Raw genomic sequence first — 17,977 nt, forward strand, 5'->3', positions numbered from 1 at the left:
CGCGCTCTCTGTGGCGGCGGAGAGCCGACGGCATCTCTATGGCAGCGGCCGCCGCGCTGCCGGGCGGGCGGCCCAGGGTGGCGGCAGCCGCCGCCGGGCGTTGAGGGAGCCCGCCGCGGGGCCGGCGGCGAGAGGATGCCCCTAGCCGCCTACTGCTTCCTGCGGGCCGTGGGCAAGGGCAGCTACGGGGAGGTGAGCCTGGTGCGGCATCGGCAGGACGGCAAGCAGGTAGCGAGGGGCTGAGGTGGGGAGGGGAGCGGGTCGGCCGGGGCCTGGCTGCGGGGGCCCGGAGGTAAAGCCGTGCGTGGCTGCGATGGCAGCACGAGCGCCTGCAGGCCGCTTAACCGCGGTGCGCAGTCCGGTGTTGTGCTGTCCTAAAAGTAAACAGCTCCGGGATGGGGGGACTTTCTGCCCTACGCAGCTCCCTGGATGTCACCGCTTTCTGTGCAGGTCGTTAGCGCTGGCGAGGATCTCGATCCTTATCGTTTCTGTTTTAACTTAAATATTTGATGTATTGGCCTGCGTCTTATCTCTTGCCAACTTTTATGAGCGCTTGAGTGGGATGAGCAGGATTTTTGGTTGTGGCTTTTGGAGATTGCTGTGTGTTCTGCAAAAGAAACTGTATTTTAAGGATATTTGCTGCCAGAGTAATGTTTTGTTTTGTTTTGTTTTATGGGGGTCATGTGGCTTAAGTGTTTAAAATGAAAAAAATTTGCACAACAGAGAGCAGAAGAGCATTACTTCATGGGAATCTTGCCACAGTAGCGTGTTCACTAAACCAAGTGTAAGCAGTGTTGGGGTTCAAATTAGGCTCTATGTGCCTCTATTTTGCATTCTGGTTGTACTGACTAATACTGAAATAAAACTATAAGCTGTTGGTTTCCATGCCCAAATACCACTGAGGCAATAGAAGAGGGCAAGTCAGGAAATACTTCAAAGGAAATATGAATTATCCTCAAAGAAGACAACAAGGCCAGCTGCCCAGCTGAAGTGCCTCTATGCCAATACAGCCAGCTTGGGAAACAAACTGGAGGAGCTGGAAGCCACTGTGCTACTAGAAAGCCACGATGTAGTCACTGAAACCTGGTGGCATGATTCCCACGACTGGAGTGTGGCTGTTGACAGCTACAAGCTGTTTAGAAGCTACAGGTGAGGAAGGTGGGGTGCAGGCATTGCCCTGTGCATCGATAAAAGAACAGTGTGAAGAGCTGTCCGTGAAGAACGGCCATGAGCAAGCTGAAAGCCTATGGGTGAGTTAGAGACTGAGACAGAAAAGGGAGCCTTGTGGGTGGGGCCTGATGGAACAGAGCTTATTGATGAAGCCTTCTTCCTCCAGCTACAAGAGACATTGTGTTCACAGGCTCTCATCCTGCTGGAAGACTTAAGCCATGATATCTGCTGGAAAAGTAGCATGGCGAGCTGTAGGCAATCCAGGAGGCTTCTGGAATGCACTGAGACAACTTCCTGAGTCAAATAATAGATGGCCCCACCATGGAGGATGCAATACAGAATCTGTTGCTCACCAGTGTGAGTGAATTGATTGGAGGCGTCAGGATTGGACACAAGCTGTAGTGACACAAGCTCTCCATCCCCAGGTGTAGACCATCAGGAAAGAAAAGGCAAGAGACTGGCAAAGCAGAACCAGGGTCTGCTGGGCAAACCAGAGAGCAAGAAGAAAATGCACAGGCAGTAGAAACAGGGACTGGTACTATGGGAGTATAGGGATGCTGCTAGGCTGTGCAGGGATGTAGAGAAGAAGACAAGGTTCAACTGGAACTGGTTGTAGTAAGGAGTGCCAAGGAGAGCAAGAAAGGCTTGTATCTCAACTAGAAAAGTTGGTCCAAGAAGGCATACCTCCACTAGTGAGTAATACAGGCAGGCGAGGGGAAAGGTGAGGTATTCAACAGCTTTTTTGCATCAGTCACTGGCAACTTCACAGAGCCCTTGAGGGGGAATGGGTTGGAAGGTGGGGATGTGGGGAGTCCTCAGCACGGGAGAAGTCATGGATCTGCTGTGGCATGTCCAGAGGAGGGCCAGAGGGCCACAAAAATGATCCAAGGGATGGAACACCTCCCTTCAAGGACAGGCTGAGAGCTGGGGCTGTGCAGCATGGGGAAGAGAAGGCTGCAGGGAGAGCTGAGAGCGGCCTGTCAGCATCTGAAAGGGCTCTAAGAAAGGACAGACTCTTTAGCAGAGTCCATTTGACAGAACGGGGAGAAATGGTTTCAAACTGAAAGAGGAGAGATTTAGATTGAGTATAAGGAAAACCTTTTTGCAGCAGGTTGCCCATAGAGGTGGTGGTGCCCCATCCCTGGAGACAGTCAAGGCCAGGCTGGACAGGTCAAGCTATAGATGTGCCTGATTGCAGGGCAGTTGGATCAGATGGCCTGTAATGATCCCTTCCAACTAAAAGAATTCTGTGATTGTAGTTGATTAGGCATATAGAACACAGTAGCTACAGTATTTCTATTTTATTTCAAATGCAGATGATGCTGCACACAGTTTTGTTGTGTTTCCCATGGGAGCTCTGTGACACTGGTTATTAAAACTGAAGAGCTTTTCTAATATGCAGCAGACTTTTGAAACAAAACCATGCTCAGAGTCGTGAGGTACATTTGCTTTCTGCATCATTGATTCCCATGGTATATTAGGGGCAGTTTTCCTCAACACTAATTAAATGTGCTGAATTAAATTAATAGGGCCAGCCTGGGAATTAGATAACCATACAATTGCCAAGGACAGTGAAATTGAGTAAGGATTGTTTTAATGGTTTTGAATGAAAAACTCTCAGATAAGAGTGGAGTCAGATGTGTACCATGACATGGCTCTTCCATGGAAAGCTGCTCCCTTAGAAGTGATTGCCTCAAAATTTACATCCATGAAGGACTGACCCTAAATATTGCTGCTCTGTATGTTGAGCACAGGCTCCATATGTGCTCCATGTTTTCTTGTCTCGTTTGGCTTCAGTGATGTTTTTCCTAAAATCTGAAATTCTTTAGGAAGTATGTTTGTTGTGGTATATATGAGGGAGAATAACAGCTTTCAAGTGTAACTTTAAAAAAAATAAATTTATACTAACAGTAAAACATATTTAGAGTATGGGGTGGAGACCTTTTGGCTTTCAGTGTGACCAAGAGGCTCTGCTTCACTCTGATTCATTTCTTCTTGCATAGCCTTAAACCTGCATGTATAGAACCTCTTAACTGCAGCAGATACATTTTAGGGTGAAGTTGAAGATGTTTTTGAAGGAGTGTAAATGACATCTGCTTTCAGCTTTTGGGGAAAATACTTTTGGCAGCCCTCCAACTGCTTCTCTGCTTGCACCATTTCTTTCCCAATGGAAGCCTGTTTTCTTCCATGATTAACTACTTTGGAGGCTTTTTGTACAGAACAGTCCTAAATCAGTTCTGTTTGATGGCTATGCTGCCAGGTGCTGGTTTTTTGTTTGGTGCTTTCTTGTTAGGGCTGTTTGTTTTGCTTTGAAGGAAAGGCTAAACAGATCCAAAAAGCTTAGCTGTGTTATTTTGTGCATTCAGAAGTTCAGCTCTTTTAGATACTTCCTGTGGATATGAAAATGTGGAATCCAAGCTTTGAAATAGAGATTTTTATCAACTTCTTTTAAATTTTATTTTGAAACCGTGATCTGTATTCAGGTGAATTTTATTCTAAACATTCATTGTTGTTTTTCTGATACAACTGAATGCTTTCCTTAGTGTTATATTATTTATTTATTGTAGAAATATTACTATCAAAATGACCCCTTTAGAAGTAACTGTGATGCACTGGAAGACATTTCTGGTTTAAGAGATTAATGATACACACGTTTCTAAATGAAAAGAAAAAGATAATAAATATGAACATAGTCAAAACAAAGCAAAGTGCCCCAGAATTCCTGTGCAGTGTCATTCAGGTAGACTAATAACAGCTACACCTGTTTCCCTTCCCTTCCCTTCCCCTGTATAACTGCTAAGAAATTGCCATTTCCATACAGAATAATGTATGGAGATTTCCATTACTGTTTCCTTTAGATTTGAGTCATTTCCTAGAGCTTCTATGTAGTAACTTTCTTCTCTGATGATATACCTTAGAATTTCTTTTACAGTATGTCATCAAAAAGTTAAACCTTAAGCATGCTTCCAGCCGAGAGAGGAAGGCAGCAGAGCAAGAGGCACAGCTGCTGTCCCAGCTGAAACACCCCAACATAGTCGCCTACAGAGAATCCTGGCAGGGGGAAGATGGGCTGCTGTATATCGTTATGGGCTTCTGCGAAGGAGGAGACCTGTATCACAGACTCAAAGAGCAGAAGGGCAAACTTCTGCCAGAAAATCAGGTGGTAGAATGGTTTGTCCAGATTGCCATGGCATTGCAGGTAAAATAAAATGTAACTTTGTCATTTTGAAATAGAAATTTAATTTGTTTCTTTTTGCCTTTAGAATTCCATAGTTAGGCTACAGATTTTAAAATCCAGTTTGGCTGGGTTGACATCTGAGTACAATGGTTATCAGTTCCATTAATGACCTGTTTGCAGGTCACTGCAGTCTAATTAAGTTACTATTTTAGATAGTTTTTTTTTGCTATCACTTGGTATATATCTACATCACTGTCACAGTAGACAGTGGTAACTTCCAAGGTGTTTGTAGTCTGAAATGCTTCTGTAGTTTGACTTTTTGAATCAAAAAAGTGTAGCTGTAGTTCTGTTTTCTTTAAAAGAAAAGGCTTCTTTCAGAAGCATTTTGTTTTCTGTGGATTGCTGTTTTTTAAATAAGTTTAAACTGATAATTCATCATTTTCTTAAATATAATCTGACTCCGTTGGCATCGGAGATTATCAAACTTTGAAAATTATTACTGAGGTAATAAAGACAAGGTAGAAATATTTACACTGAGAAATAAGAATTTGCTCTCCTGCTCCTTAAAAGTTGGCTCTTATGGCCAGATATACACAAGTATATGTGTATGCACAGCCATATCTGTTCTTGCTAATTGGAAGCCTCCTCTTTTTCCCATTATATAGACAAAGCTCATATTGCATTTTCCACCAAAACTTTTAACTAAAAACTAAGATCTGGCTGCCAGGAAATGGAGCCATCAGAAGTGAGTTAGTCTGAGCACAGTCCTACATTTTTATTTCTTCTTTTCTGCTGGCTTGTTAAAGCCACATGGGAGATTTCAATAAAGCAATACCAAGTTTTGGGTCTGTACCTGTATTATTATGTTAATGTACTAATGCTGTCTTCAGCAGTGATAAATCATTTTTATTTTATAATGATATCTGTGTCTTTGCTGTGTTTGCATTTCCCTCCTTTGACCTGTGTTGCATGATTTTGCTTCTCTTGGAGAACCAATTGTGTTACTTAACTCAGTCTATATATTGTTTTTTTTTCTTCCCCTCACAGTATTTACACGAAAAACACATTCTTCACAGAGATCTTAAAACTCAAAATGTTTTTCTGACAAGAACAAATATAATCAAAGTAGGTGACCTGGGAATAGCCAGGGTGTTGGAAAACCAGTGTGACATGGCCAGCACTCTCATAGGCACACCGTACTACATGAGCCCTGAGCTTTTTTCTAACAAACCCTACAACTACAAGGTACAGTAAGTTGATGCAAATGTCGTTTCTGCTTTGCTAAGCAACTTGTTTTGTTTGCCTGAGAACGTTACAATCTTATGCATTATTTTTAATTAATTACTTTTTAATGTCACAAAAATAAAAGGAAAAATGAGGTACTGGCCAGCACCTTTATGGAACTGTTTGCTGCAGTGGATGAGAATTAACAGCATGTGATAAGTTATCACAAATCAGGTGTTCATCAGGCTACCTGTACCTATTGTAGCATGCCAAAATAAACAAAGATTTTAATCTGTGTTATGTAGTTGTGTTTTCTAAAAGTACTATGTATGAGACAGGATGCTTTATACTAAACTGTAACATTAAAAAAAAAAAAAAATGTGCAGCATCTCTGAATTTAAATTAAAGTAAGATGACTGTGCTCTTATGTTCCACATGTTGAAAACCATGGGGAGCATCAGTTTGGGTGTCTGTGAGCAACAACTAAGAGAAACTGTTCTTATGAAAAATAAAAAGATTTTCTTTCTCTGGTTAGAACCAACATTGTAATTAATTAATTAAGAAAAAAACACCCTATAAACTGAAACTTTTACAGTTATTTTCAGAATCCACCTGGTTAAAGTTGGAAGAAAACAGTCAATCAACAATAAGGGTGAGACGGAGGCTGAAAGTTTGCAGTGCATTTAAATCATTTATTGTGATTAAAAGCCTCTTGGAAAGCATATGACTAAGCCTGGAGATAAAATTTCTGCCTTTAATGCAAAGCTCTTCAAACTTTTTCTTCCCCTTTTTTCAGTCTGATGTTTGGGCTTTAGGCTGCTGCGTTTATGAAATGGCCACACTGAAACATGCATTTAATGCTAAAGACATGAACTCTTTGGTTTATCGAATTATTGAAGGAAAGGTAAAAACAGTTATATTTTTATCAGTTCTTGGGTTTTTTTGATAACTTGAGGTAACCATTTTCAATCAGAAGCTATGCAGGGATTTATAGGTATTTGGCATGTTACATGCATGTCATGTCTGTTCATAAGGTTGGTATTTCCTGGTAATCTATGATAGAACAGCACACCCAGGAAGTTTGTTTTTAGATATTGCTTGGGATTTCTTATTACCTTTTTGTACGTTGCTGTATTGATTAATTTTCAAGGTTTCAAGATAAGTCATTTGCTTCTGACTTATACATTGTGCAAAGCATTCCATCACTATTACTCTTTTTCCTGTTCTGTCTAACTTAAGTGTCTTACTTCATCATACAGCAATGCAAATTAAAACAGATTAATTATATATAAATCTCTTACACCTATTCACAGAATTTCGATTTCAGTATTAATTAAAAACAATAACAAAAATTGACAGGCAAAACACAGTTAAGCACTGGGGAAATGCATCGTGTGAATAGTTGGAGTGTTTTTTATACAGAGTACTTAGCTTGAATTTGGCTGTTAAGTGTGAATGATTTTGCAGTACGCTTTGTTGACAATGTTAAATAATATCAGACTTCCACTTCTGTTACAGCTGCCACCCATGCCAAAGGATTACAGCCCACAGCTGGTAGAAATAATACAAACTATGCTCAGTAAAAAACCTGAGCAAAGGCCTAGTGTGAAAAGCATACTGAGACAGCCATATATCAAGCACCAAATTTCGTTGTTTTTGGAAGCCACAAAGATGTAAGATATTTTCACTTGAGTTGATTGCATGCAAAACTTTCATGTTACCTTCATCTTTGCTTTACAGCTTTTGTTATTTTGTTTTTATAGCAGGATAACATTAGTTCTGCTTTGTGCAGTTGTAAAACCTGCAGACATATTAGTTGCCTTAGAGTCTTTGAGAAATACGAGAGCTAGAATGCAAACCAGTTGGGTTGGTTGGTTTGTTTTTTGCAAAGGCAAATTAAATTATGCAGCAGTTAGAACTGATCAGCTTATTCAGAGTAAAGAAATGAGACACTCCAATATTTTCAGGAAACACTGGGTGATGCACATTATGCTATATGGTTCTTTGAGGCCATTTACCAGCTGGGAAGTGTATTTGCAAGTTCCTTTTGATATTCATTGATACCATTGTTTTTCTTTGTTAAATTTGGTCAGTTACTTTACTGCTCCCAGATAAGAGTGGTTTTGTTGCTGTGCAGAACAAATGTACTTTGCTGCCAGAGTCTAAATAGTGTTTTTAAGCTCCTTTTGTAAAGAGAAAATGAGAATGTTATGTACAGACTGTTGAAAAAGCCCACTATTGTGTATTCTCTGTTATCTGTGTACTGGATTGTTTTTTTTTAAATTCATAGAATCTAAAGAAATATTGTAAGGTCTTGTAGCCAATGAGTGAGCAACTTTCTTTCTTTGTTTTTTTTTTAAACAGGAAAGCAGCCAAAAGTCATAAGAAAATGGCAGATTCTAAACTTAAAGATGCTTCTTCTGTGGTCCCAGTGAAGAATGAATCTCATAACAAGAACATTATTCCCCCAAACAGTTCCTCTGAGCGAGGGAGGAAATGCAGAGTTGTAAGATACATCCTTCTTCCTCTCCTGCGTGCTAAAAATCAACTTTTTTCCTAGGAAAAATACTATATTTTACATGAAATGCCTTGAGCATTGGTGAGAACAAAGATTCCTGGTGGTGTGTAAAACTTGTGTTTAATGAAGGAATGGTGTTTAGGTTAATAATGGAAGTAATCAAAAAGCTGTGGGTCAGGAAAACTAATTGTAGTGCCTTAACTATAAGATGTTAACTAAATAACATCTGATTTTCTACTTGTGGGCCACTAGATGAATTACTTCTATGTAACTTCTAAACGTGCAGTTGAATTTGCAAACCTATCTTTTGTGTGAAGCATGGTTATATATAATTTCTACACTTCTCATGGAGTATTGGAGGTAAAATGTTTTTCAAATATTTGATGACAAGTGGTAATCATTTTCAGTGATATGATTCTGATTGGCAAAATTAATTACTGTTATACCACAGAACTGTTTATTGTTCTAGCTGTTTCTGGTGGTTAAAGTGAGTCATATAAAGTGATTAATCTACTTTGTGGTTATGTGGTTGGTTTTTTTGTTTGTATTCTGAAATTAGCCTGCTATCATGGGTTTAAGCTTTCAGAGCTGAAATGCTAAATGTATGTGGTGGAGTAGCTCTTGGAGAATTGCTGGCACTCATTGGCTTCTCCCTCAAGAAAGAGCCAAGGGTTTACAACTTTTCTTTCATGGTACCAGTGAAAGTGGGTGAGCAATATACGTACACATCCCTGCCTGAAATCATCTGCACATACAGTCTGCATCTCTTTTAAAACGTGGGCTGTTGCATTTTTGAAGCTCTTAATCTGCTGTCATAATTTCATTACACTTTATGAACTCTGGTATGTTAACAGTGTTCCTCAGGTGCTTGGAATATTCTTTTGTAAGTGCGTAATACCAAGAAGCAACTCTCTTGTTTTGTTTTTATTCTAGAATGAGGAAGACAGCGCCAAATATAAAGCCAAGAGGTTTTGTCCATCAGAGAAACCAGCTGTTGAGCTGAGTGCAAAACCATGCAGTAATGATTTGGACAACCTGGGAGGCTCCTTAGCTACGATTAGTGGAGTGAATATTGATATCTTACCATATGAAAAGAGAAGTTTTGGAAGTGAGAAGAGTAGCAGTGAGCATATTCCAGAGAGTAATAAAGCAAAGTATGTGAATGCTACAGGGAATTCTGAAATAATATCCAGTAATCCTCCAATGAAAACTGATGGACTACAGAAAAAGACAAAGCAAGCTTCTAAAGGGGGGAGTGTTGACTCTAAGCACTCATCTGTTGATGCTGTGGAAGATGCTGATGACACTTTGAAACTCCTGCAGCCTGCATTGAAAGACCAAAAGCAAACTGACGTGGTATGCATTTATGCTTACATAGACTTTGAAATAGACGTAACTAATAGACACCTCTTAAAACTCAGAGAGCTTCTGCTCATATTGGGTTTGCTATCCAAGCAGGATTCTGATGATGGTGTTATTGGTACATTCTAAATAGCTGGGAACCTTGGCTTCAGATTTGCAAATACTGTGTGGTGGGGGAGTTTCAGATGATGGTAATACTGCTTCTGAAGGGAACTAGAATCTTTGAGCCAAGAAGAGAGATCTTTGTTCTTTGTTCTGAATAGGCCTGGCTAATTTCTTGGGTTGGTCCTGATTTGAGTAGGTGACTAATAGCAAATGGAGTAAACAGCCAATCAAATGGGCTCAGAGAGGCTTTTTTCTTCCATTCTTGACTACTTAGGACACTCAACTAATTGATCTGAATAGATAAATGGTAGACTTGGGGCTAGGGTACTAAATTTGTCAGAGAATAGAGAATAGATTAAACAGAGCTTGGGATTGATTCCTGATTTATATACCACATGCAGTCTCCCTGTCTCCTTTTTGCTTCTTTGTAGTCAGACACCTAATGGAATGTTGAAGTTTCAAAACAAAAAAGTGAGGATGAGGATTAGGAGTGATTTAAGGCAGAGAGGTGATGAAGTGGTGAAAAGAGGCATAAAAGAAGGGAGAATTGAATAGTGATGTGGAAGTCTGAAGCATTTAGCTTTCTTGCTTTCCTTTCTTTTGAGGGCAGATTGTTTTTTGCTGTCCTTAATTTCATTTATTCTTTCCCTGCTCGTGTTGGTGATCTGGAAAATCAGTATGGCTAACGAAATGTCAGCTTCTCTCTAGGCTTCTGTAGTGCTGTCATTCAGATAGTAATTGACACAAATACTGCCTAATTCCTTTTCCCCGTGTGCATTTCCAGTGCTAAACAGGCTTGCTATGACAACTGCAAAAATACTGTTCTTATTTCATCCTATCGAATCTCTAAATGTCAAATATAAACATGGCTCTTCCTCTCACATTGGTGCTTTGGATTTAACAGTCTTATGTCTGTTCCTCTGGCTGTACAGCTGTCACTTCTGCACAGTCACTTGAAGCTATTTTTAGGTGCTGATTGCCTTTTAATTAATTTTTCTACAAGAAGATTTTCATGCACTTTTTTAATGAGAAGTCATCTATTGCAGAGTTTAGATTCTACTGAAAAACTGCTGGGACCATTTGTTCCTGTTGTAATTCAAGTGTCTTTTGAATGCTTCATTCTTTAGATATGGTGGTGCAGCAGATACTGTTTTCTGACTGTCACCACTTATTGTGTTTGCAGCTGTCATATGTTAAGCTGAATGTAGGCCAAACAGTCAAGTAGCCTGTGCTGATTTTTTTTTTTTTAAGTGCCTACAGACTGAAAAAGTACTTTTCTTTATTAGGATGTTGTCTATCATGGAGCTTCAGGAGATGCTCAGGAAAAAATTACCTCTCAATTACAGCCTCATGGTTCTACTCATGAGCCCTCTCTTTCACAGCAGCAATGGCAGAAGAAAAGAGAGCTGGCTGAAGTCTGTTCAGAGAAGGTACAGGGATCCTTTTACTGCTTCCACAATGAGCTGAGTGGCTTCTTGGGGGAAGGACACCACCTGTGTAAGGAAAGAGATACAGGATGATTGGTTTTCGGAATCATACCTTGTTGCTGTTCTCTTCAGTTTTGGTATTTGAGGCTGGGATCAGCAAAATCATTGGGTGAAAAGTAGTTTGGAAGGAGGGGGATGAGGTTTAGGGATGGGGAGAGAGGAAGTGGATGCAAGCAGGAGTGCAGAGTGGGAGATATTACATAGAATACAAAACCTCTCTTATCCAGCTTTACCGTGCAAGAGTGTCTTCTAGATTGCAGAGAACTTATATAAACACACAGTTTCTTACTCATTTCTCTTTCAAGTTCAGAGCAGTTTCTCCTCGGCCGTTACCTATTCCTACTGATGTGAGTGTAAAGACAGCACAAAGCTGTGCAGAGGAGCATATTGCCAAAATCTCTGCACCTGCCAATAGCACCAAAACCAGTCAACATGCCATTGCAAAGGTTAGTGCCAAACTCGGCGTCACTCTATTTTTGTCTCTCGTTGCTTCTGAGCAGGCTGTTCCTGGTGCACATATACAGAGAGTAAAGAAATGTATATAGCTTCCTACGTGGAAGTTCAGCCAGCCATCTGGCTGATGTTGGAAGAGATGCTTCCGTGCTGAGCCACTGAACTCACAGGCTTCTTTTTTAAAGTGTGTGTTAGTCTGGGTTACCAAAACTGTAATAAATAATACAGCGTTTGTTAGGTCATTAGAAAGCAGCTTTCTCTTCTGTGTCATATGAAGGAACGTTCTTTGTTTTGTAGGTAATAGATAGTGAAGGTGATTGTGACAATTGCTAATTAATATCATACTAATTTATCTTAAAGGAGCGGCCTTTGTCAGCGAGAGAGCGAAGACGGCTGAAGCAGTCTCGGGAAGAGATGTTTCCCTCTGGTAATTATGTTTGCATTCTATAAATGGACTTCTAGAATAAATTCGAACTTGCTGTCTGTTCTTCACTAACATCTTGAGAAAGATGCACTAAGCTGTAGTTCTGACAAGCATTTCTGTATTCTTCTAATTCTTAATTGTGTTTGGTTGCGTTCAAGGGTGACAGTTTGAATTTGAAATGTGTATAATTCTGAGCCTCACACACTTTTCAGATAGAAGCTTCAGTGGTTTTTGTTAGCAGAATGTCTACCTGCCTATCCTCTGCCAAACCTTTTCTTGCATGAGCATGAAATTAATTCAAAATACATGCAGCTGAGTTATAAATATTGCCAAAATGTCATCCTTCCAGTGATTCCAGCAAGACGAACAGGAAATAGTGCAGTAGTTGAAGGAAAATCACATATGGAAAATCGAGTTAAAGTTGCTCAGTCTTCATCAGATCCCAGTACTTCTCAGGTAAACTGAGGTCATCATGCTTTTGAAATATTTCAGTGGAGGCACAATTTGGGAATATAGCGTTATTTAAAAAAAAAAAAAAAAACAACAAACCTGTATGTGGAAGAAACTCAGTGAGAATGCTCAGTTATCTGCATATATTGTTTTGTAAGTCCTGAGGGAAAATACAGGTCTGTGATTTACCTATTTGTTCAGCTAGATCAGCTTAGAATTTTCACACATTTTCATACCACCTGTCAGAGGTAAAGACTAAGAGGTATCCCAGACAGCACTGACGTGTGCTTTCATTGCTGATTTTTTGGTTTGTTGTTAAGACAGTATTTATCATGACCTATGTTTTGGTTATGGATGAATTGCCTGCTGGAGTTCAGTCTTAACACATTAGCTCTAGCCTTGTACATCTCACTGTGCTTTGGTAGTAGTGTTTGAATGCTGTATTTTAGTATGTTTATGTGCTCACAATAAGAAATAGCTTCCAGAAGAAAATTAAATAGTTTCTGGTGATATTCTTTTAGTTGCCTAATTTAAAAAAAAAAATGGATAAGGTCATGAACATACATTGGGCAAAATCTTCTGCAAAACCACAGGACATTGTTAATATCAGGAAAGCAAAGGAGGAAACTTGAGAAGTCAAACCATAGGCTTTGTTTTCCTCAGTCCTGCACCTGCAAGGAAGGTATTTTGCATGGTTTGCCTGCTTGTGTATGCTTGTAACTGTTACTTAAGTATACAAAAACTGAATTTGCATTCACAAACAGAGGCGATGTGAATTTAGTAATGCTAGTTGTGTGTGAGTGTGCTGCTGGTGGTGGTGTGTGCTGTGCTGTGCACTGAGCACAAGATCCTAGAGACACGTGGGCACAGTCTCTTTGTATGTATTTTAAGGGATGCTGGAAACTCAACTAATAGAGGAAATTAATATGATTTGAAGATGTGTGTGTTAAAAACCAGTTTAGATGAGCTAAGGATGATAATGTGTAGTATAGCTAGCTGGAAATCATGCATGATGTAATTGTTCTTAAATGAGGCACTTGGTAAAGCATTTGTAGCTGTTCAAACTGAGTGATGATGTCATGCTAGTCAGAAAGCATTAAGCATGTTCTGATGTCCTGTATTAGCTTGTTTAAAAACAAAGTTTAAACTTTTTGAATATATTACGTATACAACTATTCTAGTTGAATGGGGCTCTTTTTTGTGTAGAAAAAGTAGTTAGTGCCATAGTGATAAATTAATTCTGAAAATCAGAATTTTCCTCTGTTGCTTCCTCTTCATGTAGAAAAGCAGAGTAACCCACTGCCTGTCTGATGATGAGCTAAGCTCTTCCACAAGCTCTACAGATAAGTCTGATGGAGATTCCAAGGAGAAGTAAGTATTTTGTGTCATAATATGTAAGAGTATTAAACCCTGACTTGGAGTGGGGGAAAAAATTGCAGGCATTGCTTTCCCAGGTTCCCTTCACATAGTGAAAAATCTTGTGATACACAGAGAACATTTAACTGTTGTCCCTCTCTGACTGTACACTTCTTGTGCTGTACTTCTTAGGATATATATATATAGCTATATTTTTGCAAATGAAGCTCCCCAGTAAACCAGTGTTGCAGCATCAGAGGATAAAAACTGCCCAGGATGCTTTAAAAGCATGAATGCAGAGGTGTCCATGTGTTTTCTTTCAACCCTGAAGGGAGCTGAAATAACTTATTTCAGATTTTGTCAACATTAGCAACTTCTTCAATAAGCCCTATTTGTTGCATAGCTAGAGGTGTAGCTGCACAGGTAGCAGTAGCTGATGGGACTGAAGATTTTTTCCAGGTGGATGCATTTTGTGCCATTATTAGATGAAATACTACTAATGCTGCTGTTGATAAAACTGTACCACAAGAAGTAAATTTAGCATGGGATGCTTAGCAGGACCTCACTCTATTGAAAGTCGTCTGAAGGGGAAATTGCATCACGAATGGTAACTGAATTACATCATGTTTCTCCTCTCCTAGAAAAAGCAGTATGAGTGAAGTGAATGAGCTGGTGCAGCTAATGATCTGGACACTGAAAATGGACCCTAAAGAGAACTCTGAATGCTCTGTAACCTCAACTCCAGCCCCGGAGTTTAAACTACATAGGAAATACCGAGATACTTTGATTTTGCATGGAAAATCATCAGAGGAATCAGAGGACTTCAAATTTGAAGAGATTCCTTTAGGTCTGTTGCTCTGTTACTATCTTAAATGATTGGTTGTCAGCTGCTAATTACCGAAGAAAACCTCCTAGTGGGCAACAGAAAGTAATCAGTCCACTCTTGCTTTTTCCAGATATTAACAGCTTTCCAAATAATTTTGGGTACAGAACTGTTTTAGCTGTGATATACATGGCAGTGAAGGGAAGGGGGTCAGTCTGTGCAATTATTAATGAAGAAATCTCATCTGTGCTGTGACTTGTATTTAGAAGTTTCCAGAATGAACAGTTCAAAGTTGGAGTTGAGCATTTTGAAATGATTTGTTGTGAACTGTGGAAAAAGCTGAAATTGCACAGGAAGCACAACTCAGCATTAAACACAGTGGAGGTTTTTATGAATATAGAATCACAGAATGGCCTGGGTTGAAAAGGACCGCAATGATCATCTCATTCCAACCTCCTGCTTTGTGCAGGGTCACCAACCACCAGACCAGGCTGCCCAGAGCCACATCCAGCCTGGCCTTGAATGCCTCCAGGGATGGGGCATCCACAGGCTCATATAGAAGCTCATTTGCAATGAATTATTCTTAAAACAGTTGAGTGGTTTTCCATTGTTGTAGAGAATTGTTTGAATGAAAAGTAGTATTTTGTAGAAGAACTACCTGAAATGAAGTTACAGAGGCCTAATTGTGTGAATTGCCTGCAGTGATGTTGTACTGTACAGTGCCTTAAGATTTAGCATTGGAATTGCTTTCATTCATAGGAGATCACTGTTGATGACCTCCTTCAGATAAATGCTATTTCATGCAAACTGACAACTGGAATTCTGTGGTAATGTGTGGTTCCATGTTCTTCTAGGTATGTAATATGAAAACAAAGTAATTACAGTGATCTTTTTTTTGTTTTGTTTTCTTTTGTTTTAATAGACATGTTATCAGGTCCTGAAAAAATGAGGAGAATGGTTGAAATCCTGAGATCTGATGTGGTGCGAGGACTGGGAGTGAAACTTCTTGAGAGGGTGTACAGCATTATGGAAGAAGAAGATGAAATGAAGAGAGAGGTGAATGCTTTACAAATCAGATTTTTAGAATTGTTTGATTTCTTATAAACCACTTTTTAGATATTGAGGTAACAGTGCAAACCTGAGTCCCAGAAAGTGTTGATGTGGTCAGTGGCAGGCAAGGGCCTGAGTGTGTGTTCACATTAAAAAAATTGGTTCTGAATGTAAATGGCATTCAGCTACACATTCTTCAGGATCCAGAGAGCTTTAAAAGTGTCCATGGTCCCTGAGTTTGAGGAAGATGTAAGGGGTGTAAGTATTGACTGTGGTGTTTCTCCATTAATGGTTTCCTTTTAAACTATAACTTTTTGTCTGCATGTTCCTCTCACTTCAAAGTGAGAAATGGTTTAATACCTATTCCTAATAGAGATGAATGAGCAATGTTTGACTTCTCTGATTAAGAACTTTACTACAAAGAAAATACCACATGAGTAGGTACTGCCAGTGAGTATTTCATTTGTGTTTAAAACTGTCAGGTGGGATTTGGAACATCTCTTGCTTTCACACTAAAATGGACTTTTCCCATTTCCCCCCTTCCATCTATGTAATAAAACTTCACCTGCTGCTTTCAGCTGAGTGCTTTGGTTAATGTCCTGATTATTTTTGCTGATATTTCAGTCACTGTTGCTTTTTTCAGTAAGTTTGGTGTTATTTTTTTCTTCCTTGTGCTCTAAACAGCTGCAGTTGCGGGAGCACATGGGAGACAAGTATGTGAGTTACAGTGTGAAGGCACGCCACCTGAAATTCCTTGAAGAAAATGTGGAGTTCTGAGCAGAACCTTTTCCTGAGCAAAGAGGACAAAGCTTTCTATCTTGTCTGATGGATTGGATCAGCTGAAAGAGTGTGTTTCTCCACTGATCTCCTTTGCTGGATAAACTTGCAAAAAACATTCTATTTTGTAGTAATATTTTTCATGTTAAAATGCAGACCAGTCTGTTGCTTTCTCAGAAGAGAAACTTTGTTTAGTTTTTATTCTCTTAATTAAATTTCATTTTTTTCTATAGGGCTGCATACTAAGCTTTGTATAAAAGGAGTGTCCAAAAAAAAAAAAAGTGTGTGAATTTATCATAGCAAAAGGTATATACTATTTGTGGTACCAGAATCCATGCTGAGGCCATGGTGTGATAGATTAAACCCTTATACCAAGTATTTGTATAGAGTTACTGGGGAGGAGCAGCTATTACTTGTGCTGTGGGGGACAGGAGGAGCAGGGAAAGCACAGTTCACCCATGCACAGACAGCTTATTTCAAAGGAAAAAACACAAAACCCAAGGCAGCCTGCATCACATCAGGTTGAGGAAAAAATGGCTGGAGGCAAGAACACAAAGGAAGGGTGTGGATGGACAGAAGTCTGCTTGAAGCTGCAAATGAAAACCCTCCTTGCCTGCTCCAGCCTCCAGATGCCTCTGTACAACAGGTCTGAGGCCTACATGGGGAAGGCCCATCTTGTGGGGCTGTGAACAGTGGAGGGGTTGAGGCACTGGAACAGGTTGCCCAGAGATGTGGTGGTTGCTCTATCCCTGATTTTTAAGGCCAGGCTCCATCAGGCTGTGCCTGATAGATGTCCCTGTTGACTGCAGAGAAGTTGGACTAGATGGCCTTTAAAGGTCCCTTCCAATGCTAAGGATTCTGTGATTCTATGAATTATCAGACACAAGATGGTTCATGAGATTAGGACTCAGAATGGAGTCAGATGTTTGCCCAACCACTTTATTATATAAAGTGGAAAGGAAAGGAAAAGTCTATCAGTGTGAGCAACATGATACAATCATAGAATCCTTAGACCTGGAAGACACCTGGAAGGCCATCTGATGACCACTACGTGCCCTTTGCTGGACCGGTCCTTGATTTTTACTCATAAGCTCTCAACCTGATCGTGGCTGTTCCTCAGACACAGCTCTTTGCAATCTGTCCGCTTCCTAACATAGAGGGCAACTCTGCCACCCCTCCTACTCTGTCTATCCCTTCTGAAAAGCCTGTAGTCCTCAAGCAGGGTATTCCCATCATGGGATTCATCCCACCATGCTTCCATAATAGCAATTAGGTCATACTTTCTCAATTGCACCACGGTTTCTAACTCCTCCTTTTTATTTCCCATTCTGCACTAATTGGTATAGAGGCACATCAGCTTAGTTACTGGCCTTGTTTCCTCCACAGAGGAGCCCTCCCTAATACCTCCAGGACAAGTCTGGGGTTTTCCCTTACTGCCTCCCAAGGTGACAGCATTCCCACACACTTCTCTGTCACCTACTACATCCCCCACCCCCATCATAGCTAATTTAAAGCCCTGCTAACCAGCCCAGCCAACTTGTTCCCAGGAATATTTGTGGCCATTCTAGTCAGTGGGCTCCCATATGCTGTCAGCATCCCC

The 17,977-nt window shown here is 40.1% G+C and overlaps 1 protein-coding gene across 3 annotated transcripts; it reads left to right on the forward strand.

Moving 5' to 3' along the window:
- The first annotated feature begins 29 nt into the window (after nt 1-29).
- On the forward strand, nt 30-16,668 carry NEK4 (NIMA related kinase 4). 3 transcript variants are annotated; one of them, XM_090147938.1, is made up of 15 exons: nt 30-192; nt 4,103-4,369; nt 5,396-5,593; nt 6,369-6,476; nt 7,091-7,245; nt 7,937-8,078; nt 9,024-9,446; nt 10,844-10,987; nt 11,350-11,490; nt 11,858-11,924; nt 12,271-12,377; nt 13,654-13,742; nt 14,369-14,574; nt 15,473-15,606; nt 16,285-16,668. In XM_090147938.1, the coding sequence occupies exons 1-15, from the start codon at nt 136-138 to the stop codon at nt 16,375-16,377; spliced, it is 2,331 nt and encodes a 776-aa protein (XP_090004064.1). In that variant the 5' UTR covers nt 30-135; the 3' UTR covers nt 16,378-16,668. The 3 variants fall into 3 exon arrangements, with proteins under 3 accessions (XP_090004064.1, XP_031465272.1, XP_031465273.1); XM_031609412.2 differs by having other exon boundaries at nt 34-228; nt 16,285-16,667; XM_031609413.2 differs by lacking the exon at nt 30-192 and adding an exon at nt 267-450 and having other exon boundaries at nt 16,285-16,667.
- Nucleotides 16,669-17,977: the final 1,309 nt, after the last annotated feature.

Source organism: Phasianus colchicus, chromosome 11 (assembly GCF_987193195.1).
Source record: "Phasianus colchicus chromosome 11, bPhaCol1.hap1.1, whole genome shotgun sequence".
Lineage (NCBI taxonomy): Eukaryota > Metazoa > Chordata > Aves > Galliformes > Phasianidae > Phasianus > Phasianus colchicus.

Excerpts from the sequence above, each read along its gene's own strand:
- NEK4 (XM_031609412.2), top strand. The coding sequence starts at position 136 with ATGCCCCTAGCCGCCTACTGCTTCCTGCGGGCCGTGGGCAAGGGCAGC. Across the intron at positions 229-4,102 it reads ATCGGCAGGACGGCAAGCAG|TATGTCATCAAAAAGTTAAA; the intron begins GTAGCGAGGGGC and ends TTTCTTTTACAG. Across the intron at positions 8,079-9,023 it reads GAGGGAGGAAATGCAGAGTT|AATGAGGAAGACAGCGCCAA; the intron begins GTAAGATACATC and ends TTTTTATTCTAG.